General features: G+C 35.7%; 2 protein-coding genes across 4 annotated transcripts; one reads left to right on the forward strand and one right to left on the reverse strand.

The window, feature by feature from the left end:
- Positions 1–14370, forward strand: LOC129314948 (clustered mitochondria protein). Of its 3 annotated transcripts, none has more exons than XM_054958430.1 (29): positions 1–259; positions 720–947; positions 2654–2715; positions 2877–3066; positions 3157–3294; positions 3413–3569; positions 3664–3857; positions 3949–4050; positions 4440–4575; positions 4674–4802; positions 5276–5669; positions 6439–6543; positions 6751–6869; positions 7107–7215; positions 7300–7392; positions 7890–8027; positions 8227–8397; positions 8567–8653; positions 9388–9522; positions 9776–9931; positions 10313–10381; positions 10777–10935; positions 11328–11384; positions 11461–11501; positions 11778–11897; positions 12131–12440; positions 12513–12620; positions 12815–12886; positions 13340–14370. In XM_054958430.1, exons 2-29 carry the CDS (start codon positions 725–727, stop codon positions 13811–13813), a joined length of 4248 nt encoding a protein of 1415 aa, XP_054814405.1. In that variant the 5' UTR covers positions 1–259; positions 720–724; the 3' UTR covers positions 13814–14370. The 3 variants fall into 3 exon arrangements, with proteins under 3 accessions (XP_054814405.1, XP_054814404.1, XP_054814407.1); XM_054958429.1 differs by having other exon boundaries at positions 1–159; XM_054958432.1 differs by having other exon boundaries at positions 1–159; positions 7893–8027.
- Positions 14371–14914: 544 nt separating this feature from the next.
- LOC129314949 (transcription factor bHLH130-like) lies at positions 14915–18311 on the reverse strand. Its single transcript, XM_054958433.1, has 7 exons — positions 18156–18311; positions 17435–17984; positions 16574–16932; positions 16037–16210; positions 15677–15742; positions 15522–15590; positions 14915–15292 (listed from the first exon to the last, which is right to left on the reverse strand). Exons 2-7 carry the CDS (start codon positions 17967–17969, stop codon positions 15236–15238), a joined length of 1260 nt encoding a protein of 419 aa, XP_054814408.1. The 5' UTR covers positions 17970–17984; positions 18156–18311; the 3' UTR covers positions 14915–15235.
- Positions 18312–19126: the final 815 nt, after the last annotated feature.

The raw sequence follows: 19126 nt of genomic DNA on the forward strand, positions 1-19126 counted from the left end.
CGCCGCCTCTCAGCCACTTCCTGTGCTTCTCCTTCAGTGCCCCGAAAACCTCCTCCTCCCACTTCTGCTCTAAAACCTTCCTCGTATATTTTAATATTCATTTTGCATGATTCTTTCTTAATCGGTGAATTCAGCTATCATTGGAGCATTTCCTCTCTGGTAAACTGCACTGCCATGTCTAAGTGTTTGACCTTCAATCGCTGTGCTAATGACAAAACTTTCTACTTGGGGTTCACTTTTTGATTATGTTTTCACGTGGGTTCGTATTTCTTCCGAGAATTAACAATTCAAATGCTACAAAGTGGATTGTTGCGGCTAAAAGAATTTGTTTTTTTTTTTTTCCCCTGTTGTGTTCAAAGGGTGCTTGTCGTTGTTCATCTGGAATTGCTGTTAGCCTGTCCTTGACGCTGGAATTGATTGTGTTTGTTCATGGGCAAATCCCTCTATGACATATTATAGGATTTTACAGGACTGGAGACTTATTTTAGCCGCTCTCTTTACTGAGACTTTCAATATTTGCTTTTTGTTAGAGAGCTGACTTTTATAGCTCTGTTAGTAGTGGTGGTTTTCCTATGTTGCTCATGGGTAAATACTGATTCTGAGAGAGGGGATATGATCGTTTACGTATTATGACCTGGCAAACATACCATTTGCTGCATCTACCTCTGTATCTCTTTATTCCTGTTCTGATACACTGACATAGTTATTGGATCCAACAGGAAAAATGGCTGGAAAATCGAACAAGGGCAGGGCCAAGAGAGGGTCACACAATGCTTCCAGTTCTTCCAATCCTGCAGAGGCAGCGGTTGTGTCTGATGTTCGTACGAAGGATAATATTGAGAATGCTTCAGAATCTGTGAAACCTCATGCAACAGACGTTTCAGCTGCAGGTGAATCAACCAGTGCTGATTCTGTAGCGAAGGAACAGGAATCAGCCCAAAAGCAAGGTGAAATTGGCCTGACAAGTATTTTTTTTTTTTTTTGGGTGTTTCGTGTGAAAGACTGGTAACTACTCTTGTTGCAGTGGGCATGTCGTTGGTGACAGATTTTGGGCTTACTCATTCTTATATTTTCAATTTTTTTTTAAACTTTTCTTCATAAATAAATAATACAGTCTGTGCTTCAAGAGGTTAAGTTTATCTTATTGTGTTTGATGGAGGGTTCTGAATTCATTTCCTATGCCCAATATAGAATTTGACTGCATTTTTTTTTTTTTTTGGGATTTCGTTTCATTTGGCAGTTAACTGGCCCAAGTTGCTTCAAATAGATTCCAGGCGTTAATGATGTCATGTAAATGCCCTTTTATGTTTGTGGAAGTTCCTGAACTTTTATGGTTGTCATTCATAATAAAAACTGTTTTATTCACAGTATTTTCACATCCATCGTTGTATTTCTACTGCAAAAGGTAATAATTGCTAACAAAATGCGGACAAAATAAGTTCACTAGCAGTACTTTTATATATATTATTTTCATGTTCAAAGCTGATTGTTTCAAAATCATCCTTCCTGCATCAATTCTTGCAAAAGTTTGGCTTTACAAAGTTATTCAGCATTTTTTAATTCATGTTATCATTATATTAAATTGGTTGATCTTCCGGAGCAAATCTCATGAATAAGGGATTTTTATGTCACCTATAATATGAAAAATGGAAAAAGATGATGAAAAGAGAAACTGTATGCATACATTTAGGTGCTCTAACCATTTTTAGAAACTTAAATGCATTACTATAATCATTACATAAGCATCTGACAAAAAGTAAGTCATGTAATGCAATTGCTGGGGCACTTGGCATGCTGCATACTCACATGTTAATTATATTTTTTTTTTTATAAAGTGACTGTAGGCAAATTCCTTATCCAAATGTCTCTTGCATTTGCCCAAATCTGGAGTAAAAACAGGGAACCATGTAAACAAGCTAAGTATTTAAGTCAGAACTATAGTACCAGCTGGTGGCAAGAATGTAATTTGTGATAGGCTATTGCATGAATGTATAGGGACCCATAAGCAATCTGTTTTGTGTTTTATCGGAAGAAGAGAAAAGGGCATTATGTACTCATGGATTCGTAGACCATGTACATACACTAGCTCACAAGCAGTTGGAAAATTTTTGTGAGGCAGACCACTATCAGCTTCTACTGCTGCAATCACTTTGTTGAGCATAACTCGTTATTTCTTTGAGTGAGGTTACTTTTTCATAATAATTGGTAATATTTTGATAGTGTGGTCGCACTATGTTCATAAAAAGTTTTAGTTGCATTATTTTCAGGTAACTGACTGACAGCTTCAAGTTCTTCTAGCATTGCTGTGATGCCGAGTTGTTATTATTTTGTTGTTGCTTCTGTGAATTTCTTTCTCATTTAACTTATTTTCCCCTGTTGGGTGGCAAGATGAGACAAGCATTGCCATATCTATGTGACCAAAAACTTTATTTCCCAGTCATTGGGTGATTGTGGTTTTTGGTGAGTTTAAATCTCTGCTTTTCCAACTGAACATTGTGTACTATACTTGTACTATTCACTATTGTTGAAATAGTGTCTAATTGTGGATTGTGGATATTTGGTGAAATTTATATCTTTTTGGCTGGTAACTCTAGCAGTATGACATGAACTGCGCACCATAACTAAAATCTTTTCCCCAACCTTCACTGTGCAGGTGATCTTCAACTTTATCCTGTCTCTGTCAAAACACAAAGTGGGGAGAAGCTTGAGCTGCAGGCGAGTTAACACATCATGAATTCATTGCTTGTTATTGGTTCATTGTCAGATATTGAAGATTCAAGAAGTTCCATGGACAAATTTTTTTCTGTTCCAGTTCTACTTGTGCATTTCATATCTTTTCTGAGCTGTTTTTGTTCGTTCTGTTCGTTGATTCACAGTTGAATCCAGGAGACTCTGTTATGGATATCAGACAATTTCTTCTTGATGCTCCAGAGACATGTTTTATCACTTGCTATGACTTGTTGCTTCACACAAAGGATGGGTATACTCATCATTTGGAGGATTATAATGAAATTTCTGAGGTAGTTGACATTACTACTGGTGGTTGCTCCTTGGAAATGGTACCTGGTATGTCATTATAACTTTTGCTCTTGCAGTAAAAGGATAATTTGACATCAGATGAGTAATGGGTTATTGTATTAAAAATTGTCTTTGCAGCATTATACGATGATAGATCTATAAGGGCTCATGTTCACCGTACAAGAGAGTTGCTTTCCCTTTCTGCACTTCATGCTTCACTGTCTACGTCACTTGCACTTCAAAATGAGACGTTACAAAATAAAGCTGCAAGTTCAGGTTGGAATTGAATGGTTCTTTCTCCTTCATTGGATTTTGTTTTATTTCGTTGCTGTTTCTGTATTCTTGTCATAGTAACATGAACATTGACTTGCTTCTTTATTTTCTCCAAGAACAGATAATTTGAAACCTGAAATTCCTGGGCTTGATGGGCTTGGTTATATGGAGGACGTCTCTGGATCCCTGGGTAATTTGCTATCATCCCCGCAGAAGGATATTAAATGTGTAGAGAGCATAGTGTTTTCATCGTTAAATCCTCCTCCAAGCTACAGAAGGTACAAATATTTTTACTCTTTAGCAAATGTCATTTTTATAGAATATAGACTTACTGATTTCGAAGTCATTTAACCAGAGTTCTGTGTTCTGCAGGCTAGTTGGAGATTTAATTTATTTGGATGTGGTAACATTAGAGGGTAATAAATATTGTATTACTGGAGGCACAAAGATGTTTTATCTCAATTCGAGCACAGGGAACACACTGGACCCAAGGCCAAGTAAAGCTAGTTCTGAAGCGACAACTCTTGTTGCTCTCTTACAGAAGATTAGTCCCAAATTTAAAAAAGGTAATTGAATGTGATTGAAGTACACATTGTTTAAGACTTTAATTCAACTTTGTTAGTAATCTAAACTTACTTCATCTGCTCATTATTGAAGCTTTACGGGAAATTTTGGAGCGGAGGGCTGCTGCTCATCCTTTTGAAAATGTGATGTCTTTGCTGCCGCCCAATATGTGGCTTGGGTCATATCCAGTACCAGGTGAGCTTAGTCTATGGAATATCATCTACCGGCATTTTCTTTTCAATTTTTATGTAGCTATACTTTGTTCTTTTGTATCTAAACATTGATGTTGCTTTTCCTTTAGTGGTAGGTGTTATAATTTCTCTATGTATTGTAGTTGGCCAGTTAGCTTTCTTGTATTCTGTCCATATATGGTTTGTTTCTTAAACTACATAACTAACATCCCTTTGAGGCAGTCATGGTATGTGGTGCTAGTATTGTCAAATATTTACTTGTATATGAAATCCAAGATTTGGTTTATAGTGCTCTGAGTTTGAGTTTTAAATGAGCTTCATTGTTTGAACCTCAGGCTGGCTTTATGTCTTGTCTAGATTATCTAGATTGTAATGTTGTTTCCTTGGTGCCAGACCACAAACGTGACTCGGCCAGGGCTGAGGATGCTTTGATTCTTTTATATGGGAGTGAGCCAATTGGAATGCAAAGAGATTGGAATGAGGAACTGCAATCTTGTCGGGAGTTTCCTCATACAACTCCACAGGAGAGGTACCTGAATTGCCTTATCCATGATTTAATGACTGGAACTCTTAACATGTCTCTGAACTTGTCTTTTGGTTGACAACTTTATTTATCAATTATTGCAGAATTTTGAGAGATAGGGCTCTTTATAAGGTGACGTCAGATTTTGTTGATGCAGCAATTAATGGCGCTATTGGAGTTATCAGCGGTTGCATTCCTCCAATAAATCCGACCGACCCTGAATGCTTTCATATGTTAGTAGGACTACGCTTCTAAAGTTCAAGCAATTTGCTGGTTGATTATTTTTGTATTGGTTGGAAACTTAGACTTTTAAGTATTTTTTTTTATCTCTGTCATGATATTATAGTATTTAGATATTGAAATATGTTTCGTAAGTATGCTAACTACTGCTTATAATTGTGCCTTACTAAATGCATGTTAAATGTTGTGGCGGCTGAGGTTGAGGATTGTCCACAAGTGATTAATAAAATGGAAACATCTCTCCATTCTTATTTTGTGGTGCAGGTTACGGTTGCTTTGTGAATAACCTGATAGTCTGTTCATATCACATAATATTTTATCTGTTAAAAGATCTTGATGAGATTCATAATTACATGGCAACTTTGCTGTGCATTGTTTAATCTTGAGAATTCTCCCGGTACCATTTCCTTTATAATGGTTAGCTGTTGGATCTGCAGTATAATTTATGTCTATTTTTCTATATTAGGTATGTGCACAACAATATATTCTTTAGTTTTGCTGTTGATGCGGACCTTGAGCAGCTACCAAAGACCCATGCAGAGGCTTACTCAAAAACATGCAGCACAGGCACTTTGCATTGTTCTCCTGAAAAATCTTCTGATAGCTTGCTTTGCGGGGACATTCAGGTTTCCAATGGAGCAAAAGGTGATAGTTCAAGTTCAGAAGTGCTTACCAATGGTGTGGATATCACTCAAGATATTCTTCCTGAAACACAGTTGGCGGAGAACGAGCAGGCAACATATGCTTCTGCAAATAATGATTTAAAAGGCACCAAGGCTTACCAGGAAGCTGATGTCCCTGGACTTTATAATCTTGCTATGGCTATAATTGACTATAGAGGTCACAGGGTGGTAGCTCAGGTGTGTAGTGAAGCTGGTATTCACCTATTGATTATATCTCTCTTTCAAGGAAGTGCAATTACTTGTGGGATAAAGTTATAATCCGTTTTATTGTTAAGTATCAGATTCTGACACACAAATTATAACATTCTTTCTGGAATAATTGTGCTAAAAACCTTTCTAAATATAACAATATGCAGTGCAACTTGTCAAAATAGCCTCCAGGACGCTAGGAACCTGCTTTGAAATGCACCATCGAAACACCCTCAAATATTGGAATTCACAGTTTTACTAGCTTTCATGATGGACATTGGTTTCAATGCTACTTCTTTTTAATTCTCCTGAATTGGCTAAGAAATTCTGGTAATGCAGTATGAGAATACAGAATTATTATTTATTAAATTACTTATTACTTGCTCATGCAATTGTCGTTGGTATAATTTAGGATTTGAATAGGGATTCGACTAAAGTGTTTGAGCCAAGTTATATGTTACCTTGTGCTATTGTATCATACTAGATTAGGATTTCAGGTATTGATGTTTGAGTAGCATGGAGATTTCCTATTTCAGTTGCCCCTAATACTTCTCATCAAATTTGATAATTAATTACCTTATTATTGATTAATTGAATTCAGTTTATTTTGAGAGGTTTTTTTTAATATTCTTTCTATCACCTGTGGTAACTGGTAAGTGCTGGACTATCTGATGAAAATATTGAACTGTAAATGTTCTGAATCCTCTTTCACAATTTCATTCTTGAAATTTTATTTTTTGTGCATATTTTGCTGCAGAGTGTCTTGCCAGGAATTCTTCAAGGTGACAAATCAGACTCTCTTCTGTATGGCTCTGTTGACAATGGGAAAAAAATTTGCTGGAATGCAGATTTTCATTCTAAGGTAGTTAAGCTTGTGTAATTTTACTATTTGTTTGTGAGAATAACTGGTGGACGCCAGCTCTATAGTGTTGTGGAATGTAAAATGGAATAAGGGCATATTCTGTGTCATCTGCAAACTGTTATGGTACATCATTTTTTTGGGCCTGTTATTTTTTGTGATCTCCATCATATAGGTTTCTTTTATATCTCTCATAAGCTCTGATTTTAGGTTTTGCAAGCTGCAAAGCGCCTTCATCTTAAGGAACACTCTGTCCTTGATGGATCTGGAAATGTTTTCAAATTGGCTGCACCTGTGGAATGCAAGGGCATTGTTGGTGGTGATGATCGGTATTCACCTGAGTTAATTTTTTGTTTCTATATGATCATTGTGATTTGGACATAGCTGATGTAATAATTTTTTTTTTATTGCTCTATTCTGGCTCTTCTATGGATACAGAATATAGCTGAACATTAAAAGATAGAATTCTATTTATCATATTTTATTTGTTGGTTGTAATTGTGTACATTATTCTCCACTGATCTGTGCAATGGTTTTCTTTTCTTTTCTTTTTGAAACCAAATTAGGCATTATCTTCTGGATTTGTTGAGGGTAACTCCTCGTGATGCAAACTACACTGGACCTGGTTCTCGATCATGTATCCTGAGACAAGAATTAATCACTGCCTTTTGCCAGGTGAGTATGTTGCACAAACGTCGACATTGTTTTGTCACATGAACTGTATATTGAGTTTCCTTTAACTTACTGTTTTTGGAATAGGCCCGTGCTGCAGAGAGGTCAAAATCTAAGGAGACTAGTCCTCGAGGAGCAGACATAACTGCTGATTCTCAAAATGTTACAGATGACAAGCAGGTGAGCGTTGCAGCAATGTAAAGTATCATATACTTGACAAATATTTCTGAGAATTGAGACATTGCTTTCTCCATCCTTTTCCCGTTTGAAGGACGATCAGGAGGGTTCAGGTTTTTTAAAGGCCTTCACACGTGATAAGTTTTTGACTTGTACTTGTATAATCTTCAATGCTGACCTACCTATCTTGACTTAATGTGACATACGAGTTACTTTGTTCCCTCTTCATGTGTATGCACATTCCTACACATTGGTCAGTGGTTGTAGACTTCCTCCTTCTGGCCTTAATGGGATTAAAATGACAGGAAAATTACTATCCAGCAAAATGAAGGTTCATTATGGCTGGAATATAAAAGGGAATTGTACTCTTAATTGCTCCACTTCTTTTCCATCATGTTTCTTTTAAGAACTACGTTAACAACATCCTGTATGTTCAATTCACAGTTTTATGGCTTGACAACCTAACGGTGGTGGTGGTTATGTGCCTTGATTACCTTCAGCAGGATTTATCAAAGGAAGAGAAGAGTGAGGAAGTTGAAGAACTCATTCCTGCATCAGCTGAAGTTTCAGACTCCTATGAGGAAATCGTTTTTAACCCTAACGTCTTCACTGAATTCAAACTAGCAGGGAGTCCAGAGGTTGTAGTTGAATTTATTCTTTACTTTATTTTCTCATTTATAGATCTTCTCTTCATTGCGTGTGTGTGTCTAGATATTTATTTGTTCATCAATCTCTTTCCCTGGCTTATTGTGTCTGAGCTTTCTATGTGAATACATTGTGACATGCTTTCTGCATTCAGGGTATTCATACATTGCTAAAATTGTTCCTGTTCACCAGGAAATAGAAGCTGATGAAGATAATGTGAGGAAAGTTAGTCTGTATCTAACAGATGTTGTACTTCCAAAGTTTATACAAGATCTCTGCACACTTGAGGTTTCACCTATGGATGGTCAGACATTAACCGAAGCACTCCATGCTCATGGAATTAATGTTCGCTATATTGGAAAAGTAAGCATGATAGATTTGGTCAATGTTCAATGCCTTTGAAATGGTTCTTTTTTGGAGATATTCTGCTATAAACTATTGAAAATTAGGCACTGATTTATTGTGCTTAAGTTCTTATTTTTATCATTGGAGAATTTTTATGTTGCTTCTAACTTGTCTTTTGTTTTAAAAGGTGGCTGAAGGGACTAAACATCTACCTCATCTGTGGGATCTTTGTTGTAATGAGATTGTCGTTAGATCTGCTAAGCACATAATCAAGGTGAACATTTGCCATCTTTCCTGTACCAAAAAGTTTACCTCTGGACTACTTTATGTCTTCAATTATTAAATCTGGAAGTGCATTTTGAATGCATTTCTTTCTTTAGAGTTATCTCAATCATTGGAATCATTCCAGAGAAGGTCTCTATGCATCCAGAGGCTTGTTCATCTCTGTATATTTATCTAACTCATGAGTTCTTGAGAGTCTTGTTAGCTGTTTCTTGTTTGGAGCACTGCTTCAGTGCTTCCTTCCCAAAATGAATGTGCCTAATGTTGGACAGAAGATGTTTTCACCACTCTCACATTGTCAAGAGTCCAATTCTAAGTTGATCTCCCCCACCCTCTCGCAAAAAAAAAAAAAAAACCCAATGAGACAGTTTGCAAATCCTGTCACGTTTAATTATTCCTCTAATACTTGAAAGAGACTGTGTGTCTAGATGGACATGTACCCTTTGTTCAACTCCTAAACATCTTAGATTCCTCCTGTTGGGTGTAATCTGATAAGTGGATGCTTCAATTGCTTCATTGATACAAGATATTGAATTTGCATGAAGAACTTGATAATTTTGTTGTTTTCAACTTATTTAACCTCATACTGAGGATTTGCTGTCTCATGAAAACCACTGAATCCTCTTGCACTGATAATGTGCTTGCCTGCATTCCTAGAACACACATTTCTTAGTGTTTGGTTATGACATGATGCGATTTTCTTTTCCAATCATATATAATTTGTAGGATGTACTGAGAGACACGGAGGATCATGATCTTGCACCAGCAATATCTCATTTCTTGAACTGCCTGTTTGGAAGTTGTCATGCTCCTGGTGGAAAATTAACTGCCAATAGCGTACATTCCAAAACTCCTAAAAGGGTATGTTAGTAAGGTTGAATTGTGTCAAGTAGTCTTCAACTGTTCAGCTGTAATATGTTCGTTCATGTCTTAACTTTCTTAGCACATTTGTTCACTTTTACCTTCCCCAAGGTGTTGTGAATAATTTTTGCGTTAACATTTTTCTTTCCTTTTTTTCCTGTCAAATTCTTATGATAATGTATACTAAATAGTTTATAATTTGTAATGTGGCATCTCAATGAGGAATTCTTTTTGTTTGCATATGGGTTTACAGGAACATTCTGGGCATCAGGCATCAGGAAAGCATTCTAGAGGGCAAGCAAGATGGAGAGGCAAGGCATACTCAAGAAAGTCTCTACCTCCGTATATGAATATGAGCTCTGAAACTCTTTGGTCTGACATTCAAGAATTTGCAATGGTCAAATACAAGGTCTCAATTATCACCTAACTTGATTGTTTATATTTTTCTCTGGAACAACGTGATGCTAATACAAGGTTGAGTATTTTCTGTCTGTCTAAACCACTTGTTAACTTCTTTACATTGAATCATTTGGAATGCCTTTTTTTTTTTTTGAGGTAAACATTTGAAGCTCTTTTAGCTGAACAAGATATGAGTAGTTATAGCAGTTATCATATTGTGGAGTTAGCTTAGTACTATATTATAAAAGATTATATAATCTGCATTCTTCTATTTGGAATTTAAGCAATGTCTTTTCATGCAATGAAATTGGACATCTGGGAACTTTCTGAATTTCCTTTATCTCGTCATCTGTAATGTTGGTGTAAATTTGAACAATTCACTTCAATGCAGTTTGAGTTGCCAGAGGATGCAAGGTCACAAGTGAAGAAGATTTCTGTTCTTCGTAATCTCTGTCAAAAGGTAAGTACATGTCACTCACTATTCAGCTGACTCATTTGAATTTGTTAGTGATCCAAATGATGTTTTCTGTTTTTTCTTGGTCCATTTTTCTGATGTTTCAAGGAATGAACGTTTTGGAAAATCCTACTTTTGTGCTCTTTGCTCTAGACATATGTGCACTTGGTAATTGGTAATATGCACAATTAATAAAAAAATTCTTTTGTCAAAAAGGGACAGTCACTTGATTTTGACAACATTATAAAAAATTATCCTTATCATGCTTTTAAAAATAGTTGATGTTAGGTTAACACTTAGTAATTTCTGAAAAGTTTTTACTTTGTCCAACTCCTATGGTTGATGTGAATAGCTGCTGAGTAGTGATTCTTACCCATTACTTGAACAATGTTGGTCCACAGGTTGGTATGACCATTGCAGCTCGTAAGCATGATCTTAATTCTACAACGCCCTTCCAAACATCAGATATCTTGGATCTCCGCCCTGTTGTCAAGCATTCAGTCCCTGTATGCTCAGAAGCCAAGGAACTAGTGGAAACTGGAAAACTTCAACTAGCTGAGGTATTGCAATGCTTAGGGATTCTGATGCTGTTTCTGAATGTGATTTGTAACCCTTTGCATATCTTAGATGATAAAGTGATAATATTTATTTTGTATGCATTTGTATTTGATTTTATTTTTAGGTGAATCTTTGTGGAAGATTACCAAAAATTTAAAAAATAAAATAAAAATGTGTTGTTTATTATTTTGGGGTTGACTCCTAGTGAGTTAAAACAATTATGTTAATTAACATGGGATTATCTTAATTATGTTTATTGAGATGCTTAAATTTATGTAGTATTGAAATGGTCACACCTCTCTGTGAAAGCATAAATGTTAAAAAATGTGCATGTTGACTTGATTTATTTTCTGAGAAAGCATGTTTATTTTGTATAATTATTTTTCTGTTGCAGGGCATGCTCAGTGAAGCTTACACTTTATTTTCAGAGGCATTCTCAATTTTACAACAGGCATGAAATTTGACTCTGTATCTCTCTTGGAATAGTTCCTTGTGCTTAAAATAATGTATTGTTTATTGGACTGTAGGTTACTGGTCCAATGCATCGTGAAGTTGCTAATTGCTGTCGGTATGTCAATTTTTGTTGTTTAGATGTTCTTGCCTATTCTAAAGAAGTGCTACTTTAAACATAGGTTAATCTTCCTGCTTCTGACTTCTGTGATAGATTTGATACAAATTCCCACATTAAACAATTTTCATTTGCAAAGGCTTATAAATTTGAAGAAACTACCAAAGATTTACATTGCTTTGCTGCATCATCCATCTTCTGAACATTTGATGCATTTTCTTGTGGTGCATTAATCTGAATTTATCTTTGAGTTTTGATGTCCTCAATAAATTTCAGGTACCTTGCCATGGTTTTGTATCATGCCGGGGACTTGGCTGGAGCTATTTTGCAACAACATAAGGAGTTAATTATAAATGAACGTTGCCTTGGTCTAGATCATCCTGACACTGCTCACAGGTATTCTCTACCCTACTTATATATGTTCATTCCATTGATATTTTAATTTCGTGCATTCTGTTGCAGTTTTTTTTTTTTAAATTGTGTATCATTTTATTTGTGCCAAACCGAAAGTAATCTTAGAATGGGGAAAAAGTATAAATATTGAGATGCCAGTTTGCCGGAATCTGAGTGCCATTTTCCGAATGAGTTTTCTCTTGAGCATTTTGTGATCTATTCTATTGCTGTTTCAGTTATGGCAATATGGCTCTGTTTTACCATGGACTTAACCAGACAGAACTTGCCCTTCGACACATGTCCCGTGCTTTGCTCCTGTTAAGTCTGTCATCAGGCCCAGATCATCCTGACGTTGCAGCAACTTTTATTAATGTTGCAATGATGTATCAGGATATAGGAAAGATGAATACAGCTCTTCGTTATCTGCAAGAAGCCTTAAAGAAGAATGAGAGGCTTCTAGGAGAGGAGCATATTCAAACTGCTGTTTGTTATCATGCTCTTGCTATAGCATTTAATTGTATGGGTGCTTTCAAGCTCTCTCATCAGGTACGTACAGTGGCGTAGCTGGTTTCTTATATTTATTAAGTGGTTGTCTGATTCTGGCATTTGGTATGACAGCATGAGAAAAAAACATATGATATACTTGTCAAACAACTTGGTGAAGATGATTCAAGGACACGTGACTCGCAAAACTGGATGGAGACATTTAAGAAGCGTGAGATACAGGTATAACTACCTGCATGCTTCTTATTGTTAATGACAGGTGGTGTTTTAGTTCCTGGACTTTCTTTGTTGGATCCAAATGCCTAAGAAAATGAGGATTTCTGTGATGCGAGTGTACCACCTAAATGGCTAAGAAAGTAAAACCTTTCATTTAGTCATGTATGACTCATTTTCTTATCTTTTTTTCTCTTTGGCAGATGAACGCACAAAAACAGAAGGGTCAAAGTATGAATGCTGCTTCTGCTCAAAAAGCTATTGATATCTTGAAGGTTGTTCTTTATGTTCCTCTAATTATCAGGCACTATATTATTATGGTATTTGTAACTAACATAATCTTCGAGGCTAACTTTATACGTTATAATTAGGTAGATCTTCAACAAGTTACTAGTTTGCGGGTCAAAGTTTGTGTTTTAAATATGCATTTGTTATTCCTTTCGTAGAATTTGTTTCTGGCATTTTGGTATGTGATTTAACTTGGTGGTTTTGGTGCAATTTTAAAATTTCCCCCCCTTTTTGGTCTCACTCTCCAGGTGGCTGGTCACAATCTCTTAGATTACAGTTAAATTTTTTTTGCTGCCTTTAACCAAAGGGACTACATAAAGCTTCTTAACCTGCTTCAGATGATTGCCTTTCCTTCGCATATTAATTTGTGAAGTGTATCTGATTCTGTAGTCTATACTTTAAGCATCTACTCAAAGTTCGGAATTTTCATGTCAAGACAGGCAAATCCAGACTTGATACATGCATTCCAAGCCGCTGCAATTGCTGGAGGGTCTGGAAGTTCAGGTGTGGCTACCAACAGATCCCTTAATGCTGCCATGATCAGTGAGACTCTTCCTAGAGGAAGGGGAGTTGATGAAAGAGCTGCACGAGCAGCTGCTGAGGTTAGGAAGAAGGCCGCAGCAAGGGGCCTATTAGTCCGTCCGCACGGTGTTCCGGTCCAAGCATTGCCACCCCTTACCCAGCTTCTCAACGTCATAAATTCCAGTGGTATAACTCCAGATGCTGTGGACAAGAAGGATGGAGATGGAGCAAGGAAGGAAGCTAACGGCCTTCCTCCAAATGATCCAACCAATGCTCAGAGTAACCAAACAACACAACCTGTACAAGAAGAACATGCTCCTGTTGGACTGGGCAAAGGCTTGGCATCATTGGATTCAAAGAAGCAAAAGTCAAAAGTAAAGGCTGGGGCTTGAAATTTTGAGCATCTAACCAATATTTATTCAAGAAAATAAATTCATTTTTATGATGGTTGGATTAACCAGGTGCTCTGCTCAGCTTTTCAATAGTAGAGTAGCAGTAACGAGTAATTTTGTTTATTTTTCCCATTGCTTACTAGGTTCCTAGATACAATTAGACATTCAGAGTGATTGCAGATGATTGTGATAGAAGTACAATATGAATGCACAATTTTTTTAGGTGGCCAATGGTTGATCTTTCAACTATGTTTTTGAAAAAAATTTGGCCCAAAAGAGCCAAGTTTGTGAAATGTTCTGGAATTGTCTGTCTGTCAAAGATGGGCAGATCAGGCTAATTATAACTAGGCAAATAAGCATGTTAGAATCCATATCTAACATGCCTAACTTGTTTACTTGTAAAGCCTGTCTACTTATCCTGCGTAGATTTATTTACTCAAGAATGTCATGTACTTGGGCATAGGAAATTCTTGCATTTTAATGTCAACCATTGTATTTTATTCCCAGTTGAAATTGGGCAATTGGTTCTCAAATTTTGGAAGGGTTTTTTAGCCTCAGTGTATGACTCTAATGTGAAGAATAGAAGCAGAGGGTAGTATTTTCTGCCAAACACTGAACTTGCATGTTACTAAAACTGAAATATATTCAAACCGTAGTCTGCCTTTATTAAATTTTTTAATCTTCGAATATGAATTGATTAATTTGGAGAATTTCTAGAACGAGAAAATTTTGTGGCCATGCCATACAAACAGGCTAGAGAAGAGTTACTTGTTAGTTACACAGTCATGATGGATAAAGCCCGGACTTTCTTACAAATGATCGATTTGTTTCCGTGCGATTAGTTGCCAATCAGTACAACAAATTGTTTTTCTAAAGCGATGATCAATAGTGACAGGCACATGTTCTTCATAATGGTTTGAAGCTTTCTGGTAACGAATGGCTCTATAGTCTAATCGCATTAAGTTTTTCTCGCTTGTGTGAAGTTTGCGGATTTGATTTTGTTTGCTTCAAGCTGTCAAGTTAAAAACTATAGAAAAAAATTCTGACAAGTATGGGAAGGTAGTAACCAATAAACAATCAAGCAAGAAAGAAGGATTAAAGTTGAAGGGAAGTTAAAAGAATTAAAATAAAAAATAGAAGTGATGAAGAGACTAACTAGGAAACGTTAATTTCCTCATTCCTTTTTCCATCTTCAAGAATCATGAAGATTAAGCATCTAAACACTTGAAATACAAAATATTCTGATGTACTGGTTCTTGGCCGTTGAATTTTTTGTTGGGCAGAAATCTGATCGATCATGCACACTTCTAATTATAACCTTGGTTAGATGACATGATCTGAACTGTCTAATAAATCCAACGGTTAAAAATAATTACTTCAAAAAGCTTTATAAAATATTAACTTGGAAGACCCATTTCATGATCAGTGTTGCTTTTGAACACTCGAGCATCTGCACTTTGCCCTTGTATCTGTTAGTATCTGCAGGAGGAGGGGATGAGGAAACAAAGTTCAATTTATTTAAAGACCCATGATGATATGTAAGGAAACTATTTCTCTTTTAAAGAATTAATGCAATCATGTTAAGATCTAAAAAGATATTCACGTGCCATGATTTTATAATAGAATCTGATAGCAAATATCTTAAAATTACACTTCAACTCTTTTTTTCAAAAAAATTTCCTGAGAAAATATATCTTCTCTTTAGTACCTTAACTTGATTTTGCAGGTCTTTAATATAATCAACTGCCAAATCCAACATATCTGCTGTGCTTGTTTGCTGCCAACATGGAAGCAGTTAAGTTATCAATCTGCCAACACACACACACACACACACACAAAGGGAGAGAGAGAGAGAGAGAGGACCTTGTCTGATTTTGGGAAAAGCTCTTGCAGCTTCTTTATTCTTTCACTGATCCTTGTTCTTCTCACCTAATGTTATAAATAAATTGGATTCAGACTAAGATTAATATCAGAACCTAACCAATGTAGAAAATGTATTTACGAAAAGTATGCCTCTTTAATTCATTATTTTTTTAAGTGAATAATTTTTTTTTATAATAAGTGAATAATTTTAAAAACTAGATAAAGAGGAAAAAACAATGAAGGGATGAGAATAAAGATGATGGGCCTTGATTCCCTAAGCCCAAACTTAAATTAATGGGCCCTGACCCCCAGACCAGCCCAAAGTGTCTTAAGAATGAAGATGAGCAAATTAAGACTTACCCGCTCAGCAATGCTTCTTGGGTGAGTAGCAAAGCCTCTTTTGGCTCTAATTTTACAGGGAACAGATTCTTGAATATGCAAAATCCTCTCTATGCCGCCCTTCCGGTCTGAAGAACTAGGCAAACTCATTTGATGAGTCAGCCCAACATTTTGATATCTAAATTGCTCTGCTTGCTGTTAAAAAACATCAAAGCAGAAATTCATTAAGGTGATAATTTTCATAGGACTTACAGAGCTCAAATTTAGTATAGTTTGTCATTTTTTATTATATTTCTATCAAGAATATCCTTATCATTTATTTTGATCTGTCATATGTTATCACATCACATCGTCTGACCTGAACTTTAAGACGATATTATTTTATTTTATGTAATGATTGCCATAATACAATAACAATCAATGAATTAGAAGAGAATTTAGATAGTGTAAAATAGATTGTGGTGGATATCTTCTCAATAAGAATGACTTAAAAACGTTGGCAAGTCTTCATTTCTATATTGATGATAATGAATTTGTGAACTTTTTTGGAATACCAACCTGAGATTCCAAAGCACCTGAAGTAGAAAATATGAATTCATTGCTGTCACTGGGTGTTTTTTTAGCCGTGAATGAAGAACTGTCCCAGAAGTCACTTGTGAAACTGGGCATATTGATATAATCTTTGTGGTGCCCTCCATTGTCATTTCTCTGCAGGCCTCTAGTTTCAACACAGGTTCTTGCTGCTGCTGCTGCTGCTTCGTCTTCTTGGTCTTGTTGGTGTTGTAGGGCTTCATTTCCATTTTCAGAGATCTGAGGCATCCTTCTTGGGCAAGAGGAAGATGGCTCAGATGAGAAGGTAAAGGCAGCATTCAAGCCATTAGTGGATGTTGTAGCTTGTTCAACCAGTGACGCAAAACCTGCAATTAATTATTTTATCATCATGAACTCTCAGAAATACATGTTAAAAGGATCCCATTAATTAGTCAAAATAATTATAGGAGGGCTTGCAAAGCCTAACTGAGAAAAATTAATTGCTCTAGAGATAGTAGACTTAAATAAAAATCCTCATATTTTGAGAGTAGGCAAATTCACAGGTTACTGGGTCTCCTTAGTATGTGAGTTACTGGACTGACTAATGTCCTCTTATAACGCATGAGCTTAAACGTAGACTAGGTTAGTAACCACTTAAGATGTAATTAATTAATTATTTAATTAATTCTCTCTTAAGAGAGCTAAAAAGTTGTAAGTTAAGCCTCTGCTTAAATTGACTCATTGTGTAGCTCATCGATCATAATCCACACAAGATTATAAAAGCTAATCAGTTCTTAACTCAGACTAAATAATGCAAATCTAGGTCATATTTAAAATATTCCAACAATACAATTAATTAAATCATGAAATAAAGATTACAAAGAATACCATTTGTGAGAGAGAAATTGGAGAAAAACCCGGGAGGTGAGCTCTTGTGCCTGAGGAGAAGATTATTGGAACAATTCCGTGAAGCCATTTTGGATTGAGTGGAGTTCTGAAAACCCATCACAGTGTTCATCATCATCACACTTGAACATGATCCACTTCCTGCAAATTCTTGGAATCTTTCATGAGAATGGTAAATTGGTTGATCATCTTCATTACAGAAAACAGACCCTCCCCGTCCTCCTCCTTCATTCTTCACATTGCTCCATCCACTGTTGGAACCAGAATCCAACATGCCTTCCATTTCTGCATCAAAGGATGGAACATAACTTCTTCGCTCATGTTGTTGATGATCCAAATCTGCGCAACCTCCTTCACTTTCCACCAGGTTTTCCGGCGATGAGCTCGGAGCAGAACGCCGGTACCTTAATAGGCCAGAAATTTGCTGCTGCTGCAGACAACGTTGTTGTTGTTGTTGTTTGATGTTTCTAGGATCCATTCCTGGGTACTTGAGAGCAGGACTATACACCACACTCATGGCAATTTCCTGTTCCTGAAAATCAACCCAGAAACATACATCATATTTCAAGTCAGTATCTATGTCAAACTCTGTTCCCACTGATTATATGGGATCAGAATGACGAAAAACAGAGGAAAAAGAAGAAGAATATTGGAGGAAGATGAAGGTTATTATTATTATTATGATTATTATTTTGCAGTTAACCTTAGAAGTTGAGGTGATTGAATGTGTATGGAGAACTGAGGTGGTTTAGCTTTGTGTGGGGGTGGGTGGATCTGAGCTGAAAATACAGATGACAGAAACAGAGGTGCAGGAGGGGAAGAAGGTGAAACACGAGATATGATTGGGTTCTCCTTGGGGGCATATTTATTTACGTAATACCGTGTCTTGTAATTACCCCTATCTTTCCTCCTTATAACCATAATGCACACCTTACTTTTGCATTTTTCAAATAACTTCCCTTTTGACCATCAAATAAATCCTTAAATGGCCAAACTCTTGAGTTATGCCCTCCTAATTCTTAACTTACCCTAAATGTTTTAAAGAAGAAAAATATATATATATATATATATATATTATTTTCAATTTTATTTATTGGTTGGAGAGAGAAATTTTTTTTATCATATTTAGAAGTCATATTATTAAATTTTTATTACAGATTTTCTATTATATCCTCTCTTTTTTTTTATAAGTTGTAACCCCTCTTTTTTGGTAAAAGAAATTATATTGTTAAAATATGTATATTTAATAGGATTCAAGTTGAGAATTTATTAAATTTTTGAACAAAATTAATGAGTTTAATTTTTATTGGTTTTAATAAAATATGTTAAATATAATTAATAAATAGGACTAAAAAATATATAAATATGTATCTTATCACACCAAACTTGATTCAATTGAAGTGAGTCAAACGTGACTTTCAAAAATTAGTTGGTATTTAAGATCAGAGGAAATACAAAGTTTCACATTTTTTTTGTCATTATACACAGTCTTATAATTGTAAAATATTTAATTTCTATAATTCTATAAATTAATAGACCTAAGGATGACATAACATGATAGTGTATATATCATGCACTAATTAAGTTGAGAAAAAAGCAACATAATTGTAATGGGATATATAGTTTAGTGATGGTTGACTCATCATCAATCAAGTCATCCATAAAAAGATTTTG

Source organism: Prosopis cineraria, unplaced genomic scaffold, assembly GCF_029017545.1.
Source record: "Prosopis cineraria cultivar Desert tree isolate PC_DT_omini unplaced genomic scaffold, ASM2901754v1 PC7, whole genome shotgun sequence".
Lineage (NCBI taxonomy): Eukaryota > Viridiplantae > Streptophyta > Magnoliopsida > Fabales > Fabaceae > Prosopis > Prosopis cineraria.

What these genes read in the sequence shown, in the direction of transcription:
- LOC129314948 (XM_054958430.1), top strand. Translation starts at nt 725, where the DNA reads ATGGCTGGAAAATCGAACAAGGGCAGGGCCAAGAGAGGGTCACACAAT. An exon ending in ATTCCAAAACTCCTAAAAGG is followed by an intron (nt 9,523 to 9,775) that starts GTATGTTAGTAA and finishes ATGGGTTTACAG; the next exon opens with GAACATTCTGGGCATCAGGC. An exon ending in TTAAGAAGCGTGAGATACAG is followed by an intron (nt 12,621 to 12,814) that starts GTATAACTACCT and finishes TCTCTTTGGCAG; the next exon opens with ATGAACGCACAAAAACAGAA.
- LOC129314949 (XM_054958433.1), bottom strand. Translation starts at nt 17,969, where the DNA reads ATGAGTGTGGTGTATAGTCCTGCTCTCAAGTACCCAGGAATGGATCCT. An exon ending in CAATTTCTCTCTCACAAATG is followed by an intron (nt 16,933 to 17,434) that starts GTATTCTTTGTA and finishes AATTAATTGCAG; the next exon opens with GTTTTGCGTCACTGGTTGAA. An exon ending in CAGGTGCTTTGGAATCTCAG is followed by an intron (nt 16,211 to 16,573) that starts GTTGGTATTCCA and finishes GTTTTTTAACAG; the next exon opens with CAAGCAGAGCAATTTAGATA.